Source organism: Rhyacophila brunnea, unplaced genomic scaffold (genome assembly GCF_057557595.1).
Source record: "Rhyacophila brunnea isolate RB1 unplaced genomic scaffold, BYU_Rbru_1.0 scaffold_21, whole genome shotgun sequence".
NCBI classification, from domain to species: domain Eukaryota; kingdom Metazoa; phylum Arthropoda; class Insecta; order Trichoptera; family Rhyacophilidae; genus Rhyacophila; species Rhyacophila brunnea.
The window spans coordinates 24,085,094-24,107,448 of record NW_028232871.1 but is presented as its reverse complement, the minus strand read 5'-3'; the positions used below and the strand labels follow the sequence as shown (position 1 = coordinate 24,107,448).

General features: G+C 38.0%; 1 protein-coding gene across 3 annotated transcripts; it reads left to right on the top strand.

The window, feature by feature from the left end:
* Window positions 1-2,436: 2,436 nt before the first annotated feature.
* On the top strand, window positions 2,437-22,113 carry Nab2 (Nuclear polyadenosine RNA-binding 2). 3 transcript variants are annotated; one of them, XM_085948708.1, is made up of 11 exons: window positions 2,437-2,589; window positions 2,699-2,741; window positions 4,514-4,681; window positions 5,257-5,969; window positions 7,112-7,461; window positions 9,269-9,445; window positions 10,056-10,206; window positions 13,010-13,374; window positions 19,319-20,001; window positions 20,427-20,744; window positions 21,066-22,113. In XM_085948708.1, exons 1-11 carry the CDS (start codon window positions 2,551-2,553, stop codon window positions 21,284-21,286), a joined length of 3,228 nt encoding a protein of 1,075 aa, XP_085804834.1. In that variant the 5' UTR covers window positions 2,437-2,550; the 3' UTR covers window positions 21,287-22,113. The 3 variants fall into 3 exon arrangements, with proteins under 3 accessions (XP_085804834.1, XP_085804836.1, XP_085804835.1); XM_085948710.1 differs by having other exon boundaries at window positions 13,010-13,248; window positions 21,066-21,418; XM_085948709.1 differs by having other exon boundaries at window positions 13,010-13,275; window positions 21,066-21,418.
* The last annotated feature ends 242 nt before the right edge of the window (window positions 22,114-22,355 follow it).

Here is a 22,355-nt window from a genome sequence, read left to right as displayed (position 1 = left end):
AAGCAACCTTCGTATAAACATTATAATATCGGGACTAACGTTATTACAACGAAGTATCTATCTACAATCTCGATAAGTTTAAACCTACTAACATATTACTTAGAATTGGTATCCTAGGTACCTATCATCTATACTCTATAAGTTCGCATATTTGCGCAATTTGGAGATTTTTTTCCCCTCTAAAAGTGACATCGTTTTCCTAATTAATTATTATTCTTAGGCACTCTTCTCTTTGTTCCTCTTATAAGTCTTACTGGGCATCTTACGTGGGCGAAGTCGGCGGAGCGTTGAGCGGCGCGCGCAACTCAAACGTGTGTGAAAATGTCCGTAGACAAAGTCTTTTTTTGGTTATACGTTTATACGGTTATATATTTGAGTTGCGCGCGCCGCCGAACGCGCCTACCTAAGACGAGCCGTTATAGATCGAAAAGATATCGAAAAATAACACATGAATATTGTTGGCAATCTTCTATTTGCACTTGGAATATTTCGAATTTTATTCGTTAATTGGCTTTCAATTCGAAATAGTATAATTCTCAAGGATCAGAAGTTATTATTAAATGTCATTTTGGTTAAACAAATATTATACCTAGCTGTAATTGAGGTACTTATATTATTATTTATTACATTGTAAAAATAGATGGAAAACAATAATATTGTGGATTTAGGGAAAGTTAATTTATTTGTATGGCGACTATCATTTTACCATAGACCAGTGTTGCCAACCATACTATAATTATAGTATTTCTACTATAATATTCGTCTGCGTACTATGTACGATATAAAACAGGTATAGTACGCCGAAAATACTATAATTTCGAGAAATCGGGAAAAAATTTACCAATAGAAGAAAAACAACGCCAAAATAATCCGTGAGAAGCAAAAAAAATAAATGATCCCCAGGTTTAAAAAAAGGTGACGTTAATTACTAGCGATTTCCAAACTGGGAGGCGCGGAGTGTTGCAAAGGGAGGCGCGAAAAGTTTTACACAATTAGGCCATCCTCCCACGGCGCAACTTATGTCCGTCGGAACTGAAACTAAAATTCCAGCCAGTATCTAGCTAATGTATTTCAATGGCGGCTCGCTGACGGCGAGACTGGAATCTCTCAGCTTCAAAACGGTCGCGAAGAGATGCGACATGCTAGTCGCGCGGTCTCTGAAGTTTCCAGTCACCGTAAAACAGTGGTACCAACATCATTAGATTTCGGTGAAAAATCATATTTTCTTACCAAAATTGGTTAAATGTTAATTGGAAAATCAAAATAACCTTATGTAAACGCTGCAGCGCGCGTGTTGTCAGTTTTTGTACAACACGGTTGATAGTTGAGTTTGACAGTTTGAGGTTATGTGATTATTATTTCAACTGGGTTTCAGTAGCGCCGTGTGCGAAGCATCACATTGGTCAGTTTATGAGTTCCTTCATAAACCAGTTCCATCAGATTTCAGTTGCGCCGTGGGAGGATGGCCTTAATGTAGCCACAGGTTTGCAGTTTTCAAATGCATAGTTTATAAAACGGCCGCTAGTTATAAACTACACAAAAAACAGTCCTGTAAAAGGTTGTTTCCAAACCTTTTTGCAAATATGGAGACTCGTTAAAACATGAAATATGGAGGGTCAAATTAATCATAATGTTGAAATTTGAGGCAAATTTGTTCAGGAACGATAATTTTGTTGTTAAACTTGTCTATTTGGATAAAATTTTTAAAAAATTGAGCGAATAAATCAATCCAAGGACTACTAATTCATTCACTGATTTAAAATGACAAAGTGAAGGCATTCATAAAAAAATGGAGCTTAGGAAATCAAAATGACAAAAAAAAAGTTTGCCATGTCTCCATTATTTTTAAATGATTCTACGCCAGAGTTCTTGTTTAGTTTGCTAATGCACTTCTCACATTATTTTATTAATAGCAAAAAAATTCACCTGCGGCGCTGCTTTGTTTTGGACCTGTGAAATATTTTAAATATGTGGTTGAAAAATCCTGACCCAGGGGTCCGCTTCGGGATGTGGGGTCCATGATAGAATCCATTTGTCAATGAACGAAGATGAATTTGGATTGACTACTAACTATTGAAATTGATTGTGCTAATAAACAAGCACATTCGTCAAAAATTAATGTAATGTAAGGAGGCGCCTAGATTAGATTTTTTTTAAAAGGGAGGCGTAGTAACATAAAGTTTGGAAACCACTGACTAAACATTTGAATTTTGTCTAAAAAAACAAGACGTTAATTACCCCTCGTTTAATTTTTTGAAAATGCAGAAAATTATTGGTCACTCAACGCGTACTATATTTTTGGCCGAAATACTATAATTTTGAATGCACTGTACTATAATTCCACTTTCAAAATATGGCAACACTGCCATAGACTAATATAAATTATTTATTTTATATGAAAATTATCTGGCAAGTGGCAACCCCGCGAAAAATGTCAACATAAAGTAATGGACGATATGTCTCGATAGTCCGGGATTATTGTGTGTCAGGCAGCGTTTTCTATATGTACATAAATTCAGTATTGTCGTGAAGTATTATATTACGTAAAAAATGGAGGCCATAGGAAGTGAAGTTGGCCAAAAGATGCGTGTAAGTATCTTGCTACATATTGTCAAAAAATCCACGAATCTGCTGTCCACCGGACACCTCTGTTTTTTTTTCATAATGACTTATTACACCAAGTTTTATTTTATTACAGTCTGCCATCAAAGCGAAGTTAATGGAATTGGGATGCTACGTTGGTAAGATATTATTGATTCATATTTTGTAATATTGTAAATTTTCTCGTATTTTAAAGATTGACTAGGGATGACAATGAAATACCGAAATGAATACCCCCGGCTATTTAGTGCTATATTTCCAAAATAAGAAATAATTTAAACTTATAGACGTATTATGGTTCCCTTAATTTCGTACGTCAGTGATTTAGAAGAGGTACCTAATTAATAACTTAACATGAAAAAAAACCATGTACTTAAGTACTTACTTCCTCCTTTAAATCTTTTTCATTTATTTAATCAATGTCACAGAACGAAAATGGGGACTTTGAAATGTATGTGAAAGGTCTGGGGATTATTTAATTCTTGAAATGACTGTTATGATGCATCTACTAAATTATCTTGATCTGATAAAATTGGGTGGTATTCATTCTGAACGGAATTTCATCAATTTGGTGGTAATGCTTTTTCTGTGTGGAGCCCAAGACAATTCTTCTTCACCAGATGTAGCCTAGCGAAATCAAAAGTTGGGCAATCCATGCCCTAGAATTTTTTTTATATCCATTATGGTTTGGTTAGACAGTTTAATTGAATTTTGCCAACTAACAACACCATTTGGAATTTGTATTCTTAGTTCAATGAAAACAAATAAGTAGGTATGTCTGACAAAGTTTAGTGTGCACTATTTATGTGACATCTCCACAGCCTATCCCACCCTTCGCCACTGATACATATTGTGGAATAAGCACAATAATTGGGGTGCTGCGACACATTATACATTATGTTTATACTGCTTGTATTTCTTTGTTTTTCATGTCATGTTGTGGACGTAGGTATTAAATTTGTAATGTTCATTAACACAATCACTGCTGACATGTTAATTAATATTTAATTACCACATTTAAATATCATGTTAATTATATCTAATGGCCAACTAATGCAAACGCGCTTGCTTAGTGCGCTTTCACTAGCGTCACATTGAAATGATAGCTCAAGCGGTTATCTAATTATCACAACCAGTGGAACTTCCGTTAAAAGTGTTATTTCATACTAAATGCATAGATTACATCATAGCATTTTTATCTGAATTTTACATGATTTTGGAGTTAACTGTTTTGTTGGAATAGATTGATTTTTTCTCTCTTAACTCCCTGTTGATTGCGGGTGATATGTTTTGGACATGTGAAAAACAAAACAATTTTAAATATGAAAACACTTTATAAATAAACTAAACGAAAATAATAACAAAATAACTTTCAATAAATTGAAAAATTAACATAAATTTTTTCCGCCTTGCAAAAAAGACTATATAGTTTACCTTGCATGGCATGTCTCCACTTGTTATGTAAAATTTGTTGATAACTGTCAAATAATCTGATACATTTATTATAATGATACATGGTACATCTTCAAAGTAAATGCGAGACAAAAAAATATTAATAACTACCGATCGCAATGAATGAGGGCTACCTGTATTGTCTGTATATTATTTACAATGTTTTTTACACTTTACAATGCCAAAACTGTGATATTATTTAGTAATTTTTGGTCATAATTTGATCGCAGTAGGCTCCGTAATGTGTAACTAACTGGACTAAAACTATTGTATTCATTCGATAGCGGCTACAATGTTGTTCATCCAAAGAAATTAGAATAAATGCCACTAAACAATGGAACCGGAAATAATTTTGATGACTGAAGTCAACAATTGTTTAAACACCCCACGATCAATGGTTTAGTTTTAATAGGAATGTGTCTGTCATTAAATGTCTTTTTGGTATTTTGTTTATATGTAGATGATGAACTGCCAGATTATGTCATGGTGATGGTAGCCAATAAGAGGACACGCTCGCAGATGGAAGAGGATCTGCAATTGTTCCTTTCCACCAATACAGAGGCGTTTGTCAGCTGGCTCCATCAGGTTCTGCAGAAGCTTCAAGAAGTTACCATTAATACTAATTTAGGTAAGGATCGTTGACTCATAACGTCATTATTATCCCTCCATCTATTATTTAACATGTAGTAAAATATTTTCAGTAAACCTTTCCATTCGAGTTTGCAATTGACTATACTGTATACTTTTGTTGGAAAAATGATATTACGCGCAGATATCATTGACACAAGAAAAACGGTTCTTCTCTATTTAGTGGAAACCAGCGACAAACAGATATTGAAAATAGCCGATATACTGGATTATTTGTTAGGTTAGGATGGGTTATCATTTTTGAATTTATGAATTTTGCCGAAATCGCCTATGAAAACCGCCGTTGTTCCCGCCTGGCTTCCAGTAAACAGACTTGTACCGAAAAAACTCCTTCTAATAATAAAATTGTCAATTGGCATGTCAGTAGACTCGAAACATCACATAATTTGTTTTCAAATGTGGGACATGCCTGTGCATGTCATATGATTGGGAAATATTGGTTTATGTATATATTATAATATGCATTTCTTCATGTAATGGTCCATGCGCCATAAACAATAAATATTTATAATCATAATAAATTGACCGCTTAGTAATAGCATCAATTTTTTTCAGTTAAAATGACAGATCCTATCAAAAAACTAAAAGCTAGAAGAGCCGAAATAGTTGTCAATATCAAAAAAGAGCGCAGTAAAGAAAAAAAGAAAGAAAAGGAGAAATTGAAGGCGAAAGAAAAAGCCAAGGTCAAAGCGAAGAAATCAAAAAAGGAAAAGCCCAGAAAGAGCAGCGAAACAGAAAGCATACGACCGACGATTCCACCGCTTCTGATGAACCTCGAAAAGGAATCGTCTCCATCCATCACCGACGTGTTTGCGGGACAAATACTCAAGCCGCACGGCATTAAATTGACCTTACCGATCAATTCATTGCCAGAGCCCCCTGACAAAGTAATAGAGAACAATAATTCTAGTGAAACAATCACGAAACGACGTTTGCTGAACAGAAACAGATTCCCCCTCATAGATCCTTCGAAGGTCTCTCAATTGTTAGTTGCGAGCGCGAATCCTACGGCGATGACCAGCGGTCAAGTTGATTCTTTCGATATCCCTTCGATTAATGAGATAGAGAAGGAGTCGTCGCTGGAGCGACTGTCGAAGCAGCCTCGCGAGCAGAAGATCAAAGAGATGAACGAGATCAACGCCAAGATTCAATCGCTCAAGAGGAAACTGTCACAGCAGCTCGAGTCGGGATCCGAAGATGAGGATTTTATCAATCTTCGGACAGAGGCTGAGGAACTGATGGGAGTCGACTTCAATGAAGACGCCAATGTAAGTGTTGGTGAAGGATTTAATATTATTATGTATGTACATTACCCGGAAAAGACTCATTATTTTTTTTTATCTAAATACATAAAACTTACCAACTTGTGGGTTTCTATCAAAGATGTTGACAAAAAACCTCCTATGGAGGTGGAGCTTTTATAATATTGTTATATTACGTTTATTCTGATAGTAAGGTTACTGAGTATTAATTGAAATAAAACACCATTTTGACACTCCCTACGTATAATCACGTATGTGGCACTTACGTGATTATATGTCTTTTGTATTTTCGTTGTCTACGCACTCAGTTCTATGGGTAGGCATAATAAAACATTGGGAAGAGTACTTACTTCACCGTTTTTACGTAAAGTACAAGAACGCAACTACTTGCGGTCTCCGTCAAATACATGGGCAACTCCCAGTTACCGGTGTATACGCGGGAAGCTTGCGAAGTGGTGGGGAAGTTTGTGTAATATGTGTATAATAAATAATCATAATTTTCTCTGTTTTGTCTTGAAGCTCAGGTTTATTACTGTCTAATGGTAATTAGGTTTAAGTTTTTTAATCTTTTAGAAAGCTAAAGCTGAATTTTAAAAGTTGATGGTTATTCTTTGTCCTCTGAGAAATCTTATCTATTTAAAAAATAGGATTTTGCTCTATTTTGTTTCATTTACTGATACTTTTATTTTATACCATTTTATTCATTTAAAACAATTATTAAAAACAATTAATAAGTGTGAAGTAATCCCAAAGTAATGACGTCCATACTCAATACCTGTATCTTTTTAAAGAAGTAAAACTACGTAACTGATATTTCCCTACCTTTTATTAATTAGTTGTACCCTGAAATAACTCCGAATATGTCACTTACAATAAAAGTGTGTGTCTCAAGTCCCAAGTACCACCTCGTTTGTGCCACTTATAAGAACGGTCTACATATCTAGTCCGAAGTATAATCTTGTATCTGCCACTTCTACGAAAAATCTATAGCCCGAATCCGAAGTACAATGCCATATCTGTAATATCTCAAAAACTATAAACTTTTGAGCAAAATTTAAAGTGAAATAATAAACTAGATTTAACATGGTAAAAGATACGGGATTATATGTAGGGAGTGTCGATTTGATAGTTAAATTTATATTGTGTAGGCGCAGTTAGCCAACAGTACAAGAGAAGTTCGCACTCCTCCGTTACCTCAAGTCACACCAGATATGACCATTATCAACATCGCCGACAAACCTTCCGTCATCACTCCGATCAGACCGCCGGCCAAAGAGAAAGAGGTGAGGAAGGCGCCGTCTCCCATCCAGTGCGAGCTACCTCAGATCGAGCTCATCCTTCCGAAGCGTCCTCTCCGCGACAGACTCGGGGCCAGACAGAACAGTATTACCTTCTCTGGGTATGGAGCATCCACTAATAGGACAGTGAATATGGTTCATCCTTATCAGCCTAGCAAAGGGTCTGAGAGACGAGACAAAGAGGGGGATATCGGTGACAGGTAAAATTTTGTGACTTATTTGTCCTTACTGTAGAATCACTGCTTGTTTCTGTGGTTAAATGGCTCTAATAATAAGCTCCTTGGGTTTGAAACCAGGGTCTGGCAAAATTACATGTTGTTTTTTCAATGTGTGTTTGGAGCTAGTAAGTTAAACAAGTGACTAACATCCATTTCTGGTAAAACAAAATTCTTTTACGTGGTTGGTGTTATGAGAATTTTAGAATTTCATATAAAGCAGTAATTACTGTAAAGTGGTGTCCATTTTTCAACCAAGGATCACACAACCAAAATATCAAAAGCGTCACTCGTGTTTTAACTGTCGGTTAGTAGGTTGGTCGTAGCAAGCCAACAGGTTAAAAATTTATTCTTGAAAAGCGTCGAGTGCCACTGAAAAATAAAAAGAGGACCTCAAGTGGCTTTCCATGCGTATCACTCAGTGGCGAAGGGTGGAGGTAGGCTGTTAAGATCTGCCATATATACAGTAAAACCTCGTTAATAAGAACATGGATAATTCGAATTTCGCCGTAATTCGAAATTTTCACGAAAAAAAGTCCCTTGAACATTATTTTCATATAAAACCATTACCTTTAATTCGAATTCTCGTAATTCGAAATGATTTCAGAGTCCTGGCATATAAAAATATTCAATAAATCGTAATAAAGTACACTATTTCATGAGCCATTCATTGAAAATTGTGACAGATTTTTCTTCTAATCGGAAAAATAAAAAATATTTTGTATTTTTCTATAATTCTAGCTACTTGGTAACTTCAATCAATGGTATTTCCACAGATTTTAATTTGAAATAATTGTATCAGAAATTTGGTGGGCACATCTATGATTGGAAACGAAATTAATGAAAAACAAAAATATTTTTTTTTCTTCGAAATTTTAGTATTTTCCACATTTCATATTTCATATTTCGTAATTCGAATTTTTTTTATTATTTTCGGTCCCATGGAATTCGTATAAATGAGGTTTTACTGTAGTGCACATTAAACTTTGTTAGTCATACGTATTTGTTTTCATTGAAATAAGACTACAATTTACAAATGGTGTTGGTTAGTTTTTAAAAATCAATTAAACCGTGCCAAAACCAAGCCATAATAAATAATAGTAAAAAAATAATTGTCTATAAAATATCTAAAATTACGCAATTAAATCATACACAACTTTGGATATTTTATAGATGTAATAATATTTTTATCTATTATAGTTTGGTTTAGGCAAAAAAAAAAATAACAATATGTCTAATGTGTATACTTAATGCAACGCAAACAAATGAATGAAAAAGTGTGCACAATTTTGTCGTATCACCCAAAGTATTCCAAAACTATTATGGTTTGGTTTAGGCAGGGTTTCAATTGATTTTTAACAACAAAGCAATACCATCTGTAAATTGCAGTATTAGTTCAATAAAAACAAATACGTATGACTAACAAAGTTTAATGTGTACTATTTATGGTGGATCTTAACAGCCTACCTCCACCCTTCGCTACTGGTATCACTGGTCTAGATGTCTAAAGCACGAAATATTGGACTATTGATTTTGTAATGTGTACATCACCGAAGGCCTAAAAACGGAAATCATTGTTTTCACTCCTTATTATGTAACAGCCTTTTTACGAGGGATGGTTGTTAATTATTCATTTGATCCATCGAATCCTTGCTCTAGATCTAATGCATATTGAAAAAATGGGATATAAATTTAGTCAGACGCTGGATTTAAACCAAATGTACTATTATGTCAGTAATGCGTAATTATGCACCGAATTGTTTAAATGAATACTTCTCTGCTTGTTTTTTAGGCTTGGGAATAAAACGCATGATAAGCACGGCGGGGAATCGCGCAATAAGGGATCGGCCAAAGGCAGGCTCGTCGATCGACTTGATCATGAAAGTGACGGCAAAGGTAAACACAGGGAGTCAGAAGGAAGCGCCTTGAATAAACCAGAATCCTTAGTCAAGAAAAGAATTGGTTCAAGGTAATAAATGATGGTTTTAATCAGTGCATTAATGAATTTAAATTCAAAATAATGACACATCTGTAGGCTCTGTACTTCAAAGAGTTATTACTATAATAATATGGGGCCTTATGACATTTTAGTTTAAACACTTTCAACCCTAAACTCATCATCTTATTAGCGCAGTGACCTAGGGCTCCTGAATTAATTTTCGTCTAATCTTAAGGCTGTAGTAATGACATGAGTGTCATGAAGTAATGAAATACACAACACTATGTAATTTGAATATTGTTTCGGTGTTGCTGTATGTATCAGTATGACAGGAGTGGAAAGTTTAAAAGTACGGAGTCAATTATTACACGCAGTGAACGCAAGCAGATGTTTTCATCCAGTAAAAACAGCAGATGTGGACCAATAATAAAATGATTTCACACCAATGTCAAAAAACATCTCAAGTTATTTATTGCTGCCTTCTTTCACTTTTTGATACGAGTGACATGCACGTTTAACATATTTGTGATTGTTCATCTATATATCATCTGGTTTATAATTGTTTTAACATGAATGTGATCATTTGTAATGTGTGTCATTGGTTTGGTTAATATTTTGGTATTTATTATTGATCCTGCAGCGTGGTCCCTCTACCACCAGAGCCCCTGATGGCGGTGGCGAGTGTGGTGAGAGCTCCCCCGCGTCCCCTTCATCCGCACTCCCAGGGAAGGGCTGCAGCCCCCCAGCTACTTCTGAGAGCAGTAGCCGATGCGCACAAATCATTTCTAAGCGTAAGTCTTTGTTACTGCATATTTTTGATGAAGAATAAATAATAGGAAATTATATATTTCTTCTTCTTCGGCCATATCCGCCCCTTAGTTGGGGCATATGGACATCACGCGGCGCCTCCAAGAATCCCTGTCGCTCGCCAGTCTTCTTGCTTCGTTCCAGTCAAACCAGTATCCCGTAACTTCACCGTATACACTCTATAGATATTATTTAGCGGCCTTTAGGATGCCGGAATCCGGTCGGCTTGAAGAACAGGCATGCCAGGTTGAGGTTCTCTTCTGGCATCTGCAGCACGTGGCTGAGCCAGGTCAAATGTCGCCTCTTCACTCTCAATGCGATGAGAGGCTGCTTGGTGCGTTCTCTTATCTCCTCGTTACACACCCAGTATAAATTGCAAACATCTGTTTTCGAAGCTCAGTGTAGGGTTACTCTGACTCTTCGTAAGGTGCCATAATTCGCTATCGTAAAGCAGCACCGTCAGAATGCAAGCGTCGAATAGGCGGCATTTGGTTTTACAAGTACAATTGTGGGTCCCAGACATTCCGCATCGAGTTGAATGTTGCTCCAGCCATTTTCATTCGAATAGCGAGCTCTTTCTGCAAAATGCCATCTCCCGTGATGTGTACCACCAGGTATTTGAAGCTGTCCACGCTCTCGATGTTTTGTCCATCGCTAATCAGAGGGAAATCTGGATCAGGACAGGTACTATTACACAAAACGTTTTCTTCGCGTTGATTTTCTAACCAACTTGAGATGAGTTGTTATGCAACCTGTCGATTGTCTCTTGAATGCCCTCGATTGAGTTGTGGAATAGGACAGCATCATCGGCATATTCCAGGTCGCATAGCTTCACCGTGGGGGTAACAGGTATGCCTCGGTCTGGTGGTATTGACTTCAGTAGTATGAAGTCAAAGAGGATGATGAAGAAAAACGGGGTAAGGACACAACCCTGTCTGACTCCGGTCGTGACCCCGAACTATTCCGTGATAGTGTCTCCAATTCTGACACAGCATTCACTATTCGTACTTGAGGAATTCAGGATGAATCCCGTCTTCCCCTGATGCCTTTCCGTTCAGCCGATTTTATCTCGGTATGTGTGGGTGGGCAATCGGAAATGTCGGTCGCTCGGGGATTGTCCAAAAGTAAAGCTTCCGCAGATATGTCGAAGGGATCAAAAAGGGGGTGGGCGGTTCAGCACTCTGCAGAAATGATTCTTCCAAATCTTCTTGACGCATTCTGCGTCAGACTCTTGCTCCACTGAGGCCATGAATGGCTCTGGGAGTCGGTGGTCGCCTGCCGCAGACTTTACGGGTGATTCGGAAGAGTTTTCTGGTGTCATTTCTGCTTGCTGCCTCCTATGCTGCTTCAATTTGCCGGTTCATAAAATTGCGCTTGTCCGCACGGATTGTTTGACTACCCTGTCTAGAGTCTGGTAATAACTTTATCCCACGTTTCGTCAGACATCCACTTTGGCTGCTCACTCCTTCTGGTACCAAGGACGATCTACACTATCTCGTACAGCAGATCCGAATTCTGTGGCCTCGGAGCTTCTCAACGTCGATTCGTTCGCTCTTTGGAGGCCTCGCCTGGCGTCTTGAGTTTTACTCGGATATTTCCAATGAGTAACTCATGATCGCTATGGATATTGGCGCCTCTGTAGGTGCGCACGTCAGAAAGTTCCATTCGGTGCTTCAAGCTGTACAAGAAGTGGTCAATCTGCGTCTTAGTGCATCTATCAGGAGATTTCCACGTGTATTTGTGAATGTCTTTGTGGGGAAACTCTAAACCGGTCCTATTCTAGCATTACGCGGTTTCTTCGGGGGATGGTGGAGACTGCCGCGTGGAGAGAATCGTAGAAGGCATCCTTTGTCTGCGCGTCGGCATCCTCAGTGGGGGCGTAGCACTGAAAGATGGTCAAGGAGCCACCAGGAATCTTAAAGGAGGCACGTATTAGTCTCTCCGAGATTGGTTCCCAATTCACGAGGGCAACAGGCCATTCCTTTTGACATCAATACTGCCACTCCCTGGCGATTATGTTGCTCCTGACCTGAGTAGACAATAGAGTAACCTTCAATCAACTTTCTCCCGGCTCCTTTCCAGCGCACTTCGCTCAGCTCTAGGATGTCCATACCGTAGGTGTGCATGATGCGTATGGCGTGCAGGTTCTTTTCGGGTGCGAACATTATATGTCCCAATGCGCATGCTCGAGTTGTCGGAGAGGATTACTGTACCGGTTTCATTGTCCATTTCCATGCTGGGTTGTCGGTTTACAAAGCCGGTTGTCGTCCGAGGCCTATGTGATGGTGTTGTATTAATCGGTTGTTTTTTAAGGAGGCAAGGCAAGCCACAATAGGGTTGGCTCGACCAGGTTTTTCTGTCGGGGATTTCCTTCCCTCAGCCAGAAGGCCACTTTTATGGCGCCGGTCACTCGCCCTTCGCCCCCTGCTGTTAGCAACAGCTTACGCTGCTTTGCCCGGAGGTCGCCGCGGGGAGGCCAGCAGATGGGACTTACTTGCAGTTTGGCATTTCTCAACTTTTGCTATGAACCGTTGACCACCAAATATTATTTACAGCCTACCTTAATAAAATTAAATTCAAAGGCTGTAATAATCTGTACATACTTCCGATTATATTTTTTTGATAGAATTTATATGCCATGAAAGTAGTTCAGCCAATTGTATAAAGCGGGAGGCTAAAACTAGAAAACAAACAACCTCCGAACTCTGACAAACACACAAGGTAAAGGCCATTTATTTTATATCTCTTGTATTTGTAACGTGTAATAATTTTGGTTTTATCTTTCAGAGGCCTGTGAAACCGACAGTCAGTCCAACTAAAACGAAGAATATCACTTTAAAAATGCGAAGAAATCTAGATCCCAAGAAGATCATTATAGAAGTATCATCCGACAAAATTCCCACGTCTAACATCCTTGAGAGCAGAGACTCGAATTCTGACTTTGAGATCGATATGGACACCGAGAGTCTAGGAGAAATGGATGTGAGCGACGGTGAAAGGAAGAAAGCTGGGGAAGACAGCGCTGAGTACGTGCCGGAGCCGATGGGAAATATGTTAGGCAATTTTAAAGGCACCGATTATGTGCCGACGCATATCGACATGGCTAAGCTTATGAAAAGTAGCGGTGGCGCATCGGTTCTGTCAAAATTTTTGTGAGTGTGAAATTATCTCTTGAAATGAATATTTTCAAACTAGTGCCGATTTGCCGTCTTTGAAAATAAACATTTAATATTTCAAGATTATGATGTAATAGTATATTTCTATTAAATTTTTAGATCGGGTTGTGCAAGTATTGTCAATTTTTTGTTTGTTGACAATGTTTGCTAGGCTAAACCGGTCTCGAAATTTAGCATGAAATGTAGGATTATCGAAGTATTATAATCTTTTAATGAATGGCCTTCCATCAAGGATTAACAGAAAGCAACGTTACTAATTTCATCTTAACATTTAAGTTGCCGTCCGCGATATCGATTAATTGGCGTTATGCAGAAATGAACCAACCCATGAAAGCAAATAATTATACAAATATGTAATAAGTTTTAATGTTACAATTTTAATATTTTTATATTATTAATGTGACAAAGTGTGTATGCAATAATTTGATAGTTTTTGGCCTTGTATTTTAGAATAATTGATAAGACATAATATGGTAAAGTCTCGGAAACGTACTGTAGCCTAATGATTTTAGGCTACTGTCACCTCCCGTCAAGTGCGTTAGGGAGAAGATGCATTCACCTTCTCGCTCAGTATCCTGGTTGAGGGCATCGTCTCTTGCCTGGGGACATGGAGTGATAACAAATGAACACCTCGGATGATGGTTTTCGAAAACGGCGAGATTTATTTTCAATAATAATATCTGCTTTTGCGGAGGGCGAGCGTGACACACTTTATGGTTTGCGTGCATAAAGCATTCGCCGCCAAAAAAATATCTCTCGCGCTTGCCGACCATACTGCCGGCGAGAAGCGTACCCCTGCAGGCTCACACAACCACGGTGAGGTACAAAAGCAACGTTGCCGGATATTTTGTCAATGGCGTATGGACAAAATATGGAAATTATTTTAAATAGATTTAGATAGATTTTTTTTATATAAAAAATATTTCAGATAATTAATTGAAGATTATAATGTCAAAAATTGGTCTGTCTCATAATCGACCCCTGTTCATATCGATCTATAATCGGCAGAACAACGTAAGCGACAATTTATAAATTTTAGAGAAGGTTTTTTTAAAATAATTTTCGTAATTAGTTCCAAAAATGAATTCGGTTAATATGGTTAATAATAATTGGTTACTGCCTATACTGAAATTATAATACAATTGTATTAGTGCTTTTAGTTTTCGAGATAGAGGCAGTAATGCTGTTTTGCCTATGTCTATGACGCGATATATGTTTTCCAGACATGTCGCTTACGCTATTTGGCGTAGTTGTTTTCATTTAAATAAATTTGATGCTAATTATCGTGACGGCATTAATAATTAAGGGTTCAAATAGACTATATGACGATCGGGCACATATATGCTAAGAGCATTTTAGTGTCAAATGATCAAATCTATGCCATTCCGACATATTATACATACGTATTGTATGAGAGCTATGACATCGTATTTACACTCTGTGACACCCTATGACACAGGACGCCAACATAAGAAACGGGTTTTTCGACATATATATGACCGATCGTCATAGAGTGTATTTGAAGCATAAGTATTATAATAAATAACATAAGTACCCATTTATTTTACGAAGATGGTGTTGTTAAATAAATTAAAAAATACTTGGCTTTTAAAATTAATATTTTTTGCTTGTAGGTACTTAACCACATATAGGTAAAATAAAAATAAATGGTATTTTTAAAGTTTCGCTTATATTATTATTACTTTTATTTTTCAAAATGAAATTGGTACGTATCTATTCGTACATAATTAAATATGGGTACCTACTAGCGACTAAAAATAAACATTCGTCGTTTAAATCTGATAAGAAATCACGAACAAGATTGCTTGCCATGACAGTTACGAATCAGCGCTGGACAAGTGCATCAATGACAGATTATAAACAGTTCAGTATTATAGTCTTCTTCTTTGGCCATATCCGCCCCTTAATTGGAGCATATGGACACCACGCGGTGCCTCCAAGAATCCCTGTCGCTCGACAGTCTTCTTGATTCGTTCCAGGTCAAACCAACATCCCGTAGCTCCGCCGTATACACTCTGTAGATAGTATTTAGCGGCCTTCCAGGACGCCGGAATCCGGTCAGCTTGAAGAACAGGCAAGCCAGGTTGAGGTTCTCTTCTGGCATCCGCAGCATGTGGCCGAGCCAAGTCCAACGTCGCCTCTTCACTCTCAGCGTGATGAGAGGCTGCTTGGTGCGTTCTCTTATCTCCTCGTTGCTCCTAAAGTCATACGGCACACCCAGTATCCGTCGCAAACATCTGTTTTTGAAGCTCAGTATACGGTTACAGTTGCTCTGAGCCTTCGTAAGGTGCCATGATTCTCTACCGTAAAGCAGCACCGTCAGAATGCAAGCGTCGAATAGGCGCCATTTGGTTTTGACCGAGTACAATCGTGAGTCCCAGACATTCCGCATCGAGTTGAATGTTGCTCCAGCCATTTCCATTCGGATAGTGAGCTCTTTCTGCAAAATGCCATCTCCCGTGATGTGTACCTCCAGATACTTGAAGCTGTCGACGCTCTCGATGTTTTGTCCGTCGCTAATCAGAGGGAAATCTGGATCAGGATAGGTGCTATTAGACAAGACGTTGGTTTTCTTTGCATTCATTATCGAATCAATGCGAGATGAGTTGTTATGCAACCTGTCGATTTTCTCTTGAATGCCCTCGATTGAGTTGTCGAATAAAACAGCGTCATCGGTGTATTCCAGGTCGCACAGCTTCACCGTGGGGGTAACAGGTACGCCTCGGTCGGGTGGTATTGACTTCCGTAGTATGAAGTCTAAGAGAATGATGAAGAGAAACGGTGCAAGGACACAACCCTGTCTGACTCCGGTCGTGACCCTGAACCATTCCGTGACAGTGTCTCCAATTCTGACACAGCATTCGCTATGCTCGTGCAGGCTTTTGATTATGGCAATGATATTGGGAGGGATCCCGTATGCTCCAAGTATCATCCAGAGGGAGGGGCGGTGCGGACTGTCGAAAGCCTTCTCATAATCCACAAAGCAGCAGGCCATCGGACTGTTCAGTTCATGGCTCTGCTGGAGAAGATATCGAAGGTTGTGGATTTGGTCTGCACACACTTGACCAGGTAGAAACCCGGCTTGGTTTTTCCTGAGGACGTGCATTATTGGGTGTCCCTTATTATCATTAAGAGGATGTTTGCCAAAATCTTTTCCGGAACACTGAGTAGCGTAATGCCTCGGTAATTGCCGCAGCTAAGAGGGTCACCTTTTTTATGAAGTGTGATGATTTCACCGTTCACCCAGTCCCTTGGATAGCACTCTTCTTCCCACACCTTTGTCATCAGATAGTAGTCTACCGGCTACTACTAACCAAAAACCCAAATTTCGATAAATATTTTATTTACACACCACCCCACTTTTAAATATTATTAGTTTGTTTTGATAATTAATTGTGACCTACACTAAACAGAACACATAAAATCATCACCAATGTTCTTCGTAATAATATTTTTTTAGCACTTCAAAATTTCAATAATTAAGCTTTTCATGATATTGTCTAAAACACGGGTATACACATAACGGCACATTGCACTTGGAACAGCTGATATATCTTGAATACTTCCGAAACTTATGCATTCGTGATTTCGGCGACGGTTCTTGTCTTTTAATGTCTTCTGTATAATAGGTAGTTATTTGTTTTGATTACGATTCTGTCCATTATAATATTTAAATTCAAAAAATGTTCAAAAAAATCTATTTCTTTAGAGCTATCTGATAAATTTGTGTGCGGGCTGGGCTGATTCCAGGAAAGAAGTCATCAAATTCGTGAACAACCGGTATAAAAGGCCCAGTAGTCCACGAAGACAGATTGTCAAAATTATTATTTACATTTGAATTAGAGGTCGCGGCTGTAGCACTTTCTGATGGGGCACTAGAAGTATCTGAATCATCGTAGTACTTACTTTTACTCAACTCATAAGCTCAATCAGGATCATGAATTGCTTCTCCCATTTCATCGCACAAATTAGTAGGGATATCCATTTTAAAATAATCACACAAAATATACGTAGCTAGAGACCGACAAGTTTAATGTGAGACCTCGCGGTGGCGCTCGTGTTGTATCTTGTCTATGGTTTTCGATCACGGGTGAGTAACTTCTATCTGGCGATGGACCCAATGGTAGAGCTCCTAGGAATCCAACTTCTATGCAAATACATTGTGGACCTAAACCGTAATCGCGAGTGCATATAGCATGTATAAGTAGGGATCGTATTATTCTTCCCTGTGGGACTTTGCCGACCACCAAGCTGATGAAAATGTGCTGGCATAGATTGGGGTTCTACTAGATTTCTGAATTATATTTCTTTTTCTGTATTACGGCTGTATATTAGTCACAAAGTGATTCGGCGGTGCAAATATACGGACTGTAAAAAATGCACAATATATTGTGATTTATTAATCTTGATTTTTCATTGACTATATTGATTCATATTGTGGTTTTCTGTTATCATTTTCAGCTAGGATAAATATTCATTGAATTGATTTATTTTCCTAGGGCAGGAATAGAGTTTTTAAGTTATTGTGTGTATTTAAAATTATTATTCAGCACATGAAGATTTCTGATGGAATCACGTCTCGCGGAGTATTATTTTTATTGTACAATTGTCTCAGCATGTGCAATTATTTATGTTTTAGAAATCGACTTTCAAAGTAAATCAAAAAATAAAATAGTTTATCAATAGTTAAATATGATTACGGTGTGATTTGTATAAAAAAAACCAACCGCTTTTATATCATCGATATTTAAATGCAAACTCTTCATGTTTTGTTTGATTGATTGTTCCTCTAAAATTTGTATATATAGAATCATAATATATTATTATATTATCAGCTGGGGTTGATCCACTGCTGGATGAAGGCCTCTCCTAGCTCCCCCCACTCTTCTCGGTGCCTAGTTCTTTGCTGCCATGTACATCCGCCGAACTTTATGAATTCGTTCCATCCAGCGGGTTTTAGGGCGTCCCTGTATGAGAGCATTTGTCCAGCGGTTGTCCACTACCAAGCGACGTGTCCAGACCATTGCCATTTCATCTGCTTAGCGACGTCTATCACACCGCGTACTCTTGTCTGCTTCCTTATCCATTCGTTGCTTTTGTGATCTTTTCGCGTCATGTCCAACAGGTACATTTCCATACCACGTTGCGCTACTCGTAATATTTGGATTTCTCTTACGTTATTACATCACACGTGAGCGTTGGTAGCTCACACTTTATGCTTAACGGCCCACATGCCTAACGTAGGTCAAAATGGAGGTTTTATGGTATTTTCAAAGCATTAGCCTGAACATTTATTAAACATTTATATAGTTTTGAAGCCTTATTATCCTTTAAAGGATAATTATATCAATAGATTATCTACAATGTTTAAGGAATGTTCAGGCTAATGCTTTGAAAATACCTTGAAATCTCCATTTCGACCTTCGTTGGGCATGTGGGCCCTTAACACACAATGACTTTTGAAGATACTATTCAGGCGCCCAAATGCGCTCCATGCCAGTTTGGTTCTGCGAGCAATCTCGTCATCATATTGCTCGATTATAATATATTGGTTGGAAAACTTGAAAATTTTTGTGTTTCACACATGTACAGTAAAAGCATAACAATGATTCGATTGGTCGATGGTGTGTGTGCGGATGGAGAGCTGTATTAAATACCTGGCAGCCACTGAGCGCGTATTCGTATGTATTCATACGTGGTTGTACGCATACAATCCACGAACCGAATCATTGTTTTGTTTTTACTGTACCTTCTTGAGTAATTTTGAGACATGTGGGATAGTTTTTTTCTGCTTAACGTAGTCATCAGATTTCGCTAAACTCATCACTAATATTATTCAATGCTTTTTCTTAATGGTCAACTGAGGTTGAATAATAATCGTTACAATTATTTTTTTCAGGATTCCTCGTAATGATGAGAAGAAAGATCCACAGTTTGTCGTTACTCTGGATGGCTTAGACCCAAATATATTTTTACAAAAGAAACTCGAGAACGAAAGAACTGAATCAGAAAAATTAGAAAACACAAAAGATATTCAGAAATCCAGTAGTAAGACAACGGATAAAACTGTAGTAGAAGACATAAAATCCACCAAAAAAATAGGAAATGATACGTCTATCGCTGCCGGTAACTTAAGTGAGAATAAGGCTGTCGAAAAGATTGTTAAAGTATCACCGAATAAATTAAAGAATACTTTATCATCTGGGGATAGTTTATCATCAAAAAATGTAATTGTTATTAATAAAAATGTTGCAAGCGATTCATTACAAAATGAACACATGAAACCCGCTGTTCTGACGTCACCTGTGAAGAGTGTAGAGATTAAATTAGCGTTAAATAACAAGTCACTAGACGCGAAGAAATTGGTGAAGTGTGAGAAATCTATTGATTTCAATAATGACAGTAGTGAAATGAAGGACAGAGGGACTTTGTCTGGGATTATTCTAGAGCCACCCAGAAAGAGAAAAGCTTCACCTATTATTTTTGACAGAAATGAAATGAAGTCTTCAAAGATTAGCACCAAAGAAAAAACCCCGACTGTTGAACATCCGTCTAGTAATAAATATGACTCCTTGCCTTCATGTGAGTATCAATTATGAGGAAATTTAATTATTGCTGTCACATTCACTCAAAATATGCCGGATGCCGATGATAATAGTGTGAAGTTTGCTACTAATGAATCTGCAATGCTAAATGACTTGCAGCTAATTTAAATATTGTTCTTAGTAGTCCCGTTTTCAACTTTTCTTTCATATATTTAGCCTTCGTTTAGTAGAGAAGCTTTCTCCAACATCATTGATACATAAATACGGTAAAACCTTCATTGCCGTTTTTGGTTGGGAATTTGGCTTGATTAAATTAAAGTAGGTCAAGAAAACCACAATGTTGTAAAGACTGCTAATAATTCCATATTTATAATCTTTTAATTGAATATGATTGTTTTAATACAATTTAAGTGAAACACACTGATCTCTGTAACTATAATACGTTAGTTTGAATTTTTACAGTACCCTCCGAACGAACACGGAACTTATCCTTGTCGATAGCGTCGCGGGAGACCAGATGTCGCTTTTTCCCCGACTGTCGACTCGGCAAGGCGTGTGAATTCTATCATCCTCCGCTCTATTCCGGATCTCCTCCGATACAATGTAGGGCATTCCCTAATTGCGCATTTGGTGAAAAATGTGCGTACGGCCACCCGTTGTGCAAGTTTGACAAGTCGTGCGTGAGAAGAGACTGTCCGTTTACCCACACGGACGCATTTAATTTGAGGACAAAACATCTCGGGGGCTCCACGGCTCTATCTGCAGTATCTCCTGTCATAGGTTAGTCTTGTCTTATTCATCCACATTGCCAAGTCCATGATGAGATTTTTGTCTCTTGAGATAATTACATAATGGCATAGAATACTGTGATCAGCTTCAATCGTTGTCAGTTGTATATTTACGTAGAGCCTGAAGACACCGAAAAACAAAACGTGGGTGTCTATCAAAAAAAATAATTATTGATTTTGGTAGACTAAAATTTTGTAGTAATTTTAGATTTCACATCCCTCATAAAATAATTAAATAAATAACGTTATGGCGGGTTGTGCACTCCTAATCTAGTGTATATTTGTTTTATTAATCTCATTATTTTGTTTCCAGCGTCGAGGGTGGTCCCCGTGTCAAATTACAAGTCAATATCGGCGTCTGCGTCAACACTGCCCACGATCTGCAAGTTTTATCCAAACTGCTCAAATCCAGCATGCCACTGGTTCCACCCCAAGCCTTGCCACTTTGGGAGACACTGCCTCAACAAGACCGAGTGCAATTTCTACCACCACGACTCGCCTTCCTTGAAATGGAAAAGCTCCACGCAGACATGAACACCTTAAGAACATTACTTTACTCAAATTGGTTATATTTTTTGTGCAGTTATAGTTTAGTGTTCACAATGAAGCGCAGGATTGAATGAAGATGTATGGTTGTTGTACTAATGATTTATTCTATTCAAGATGTCAGGATGTATTTTTTATTTTGTCACTGTGGTAAACTAATACAACGGGAAATCATAAGACTGTTTCGAAAATCAAACAACTTAACTTACAAAATGATTTAAACAATAAGAGCACAATAATTATCCCTTTAGCGGGCCAAGGCTTTAGCATTCTTCTCGCGCTTGGTGTGATTGCCGTCTGCCTGGAAGGAGGTGGTGTGGGGGGCATATTGTTCTTCCGGCGGGACGGCAACGGGGTTAGACACAGAAGCGGAAGCAACGGGAGGGGTGCTGCAGAGGCGTCGGCTTGCTTGCGGATCCTCTCCAAAGACTTCTGCTTGAATGAACTTTGGTGATAATTATATTTGAACCGAATGTTTTTGAAAATATATGATAGGTGGCAGGAGAAGGACAAATCAGGTCAATTTTATGTGAAAAATTCAGTGTCACATGATAAATACGTAAGCAGTGACGTTGACGTACACATGCGCATTGTGAAATTTGCGCAATTTGTACGCGGTGAGACATCCGCGCCGGCCGGGTTAACTGTTTGCTTCAAATTATAAAATTACAATAGATTTGCAGTTGGCAGATGATTTACAACTATTACATATTCCTCAACCCTGGGATGTCAGCCATAAGGAATATTTGTACAATTAAAACGATACTTGCTGTTAGTATGAAAATCTAAGAACTTGCCTGGACATTTTGAAACTGAAAAAAATCGATTGCGTTATAACTAATTCGCACTTACCGGAGTCGTGATGAACTGGGGTTACTTGTACAATATGTAAAGTGATTTGTTTTAAAACTGCTAAGCATAAATTCAGTGATGTAAAATATTATATTTCTTAATTTTATTTCATTGTTTGATAGCGGGGAACGCAATGGATCAAAATACATTATCTCACATACAAAGGGAAACAATAATTTAGATTCAACATAAGTACACTGGAAAT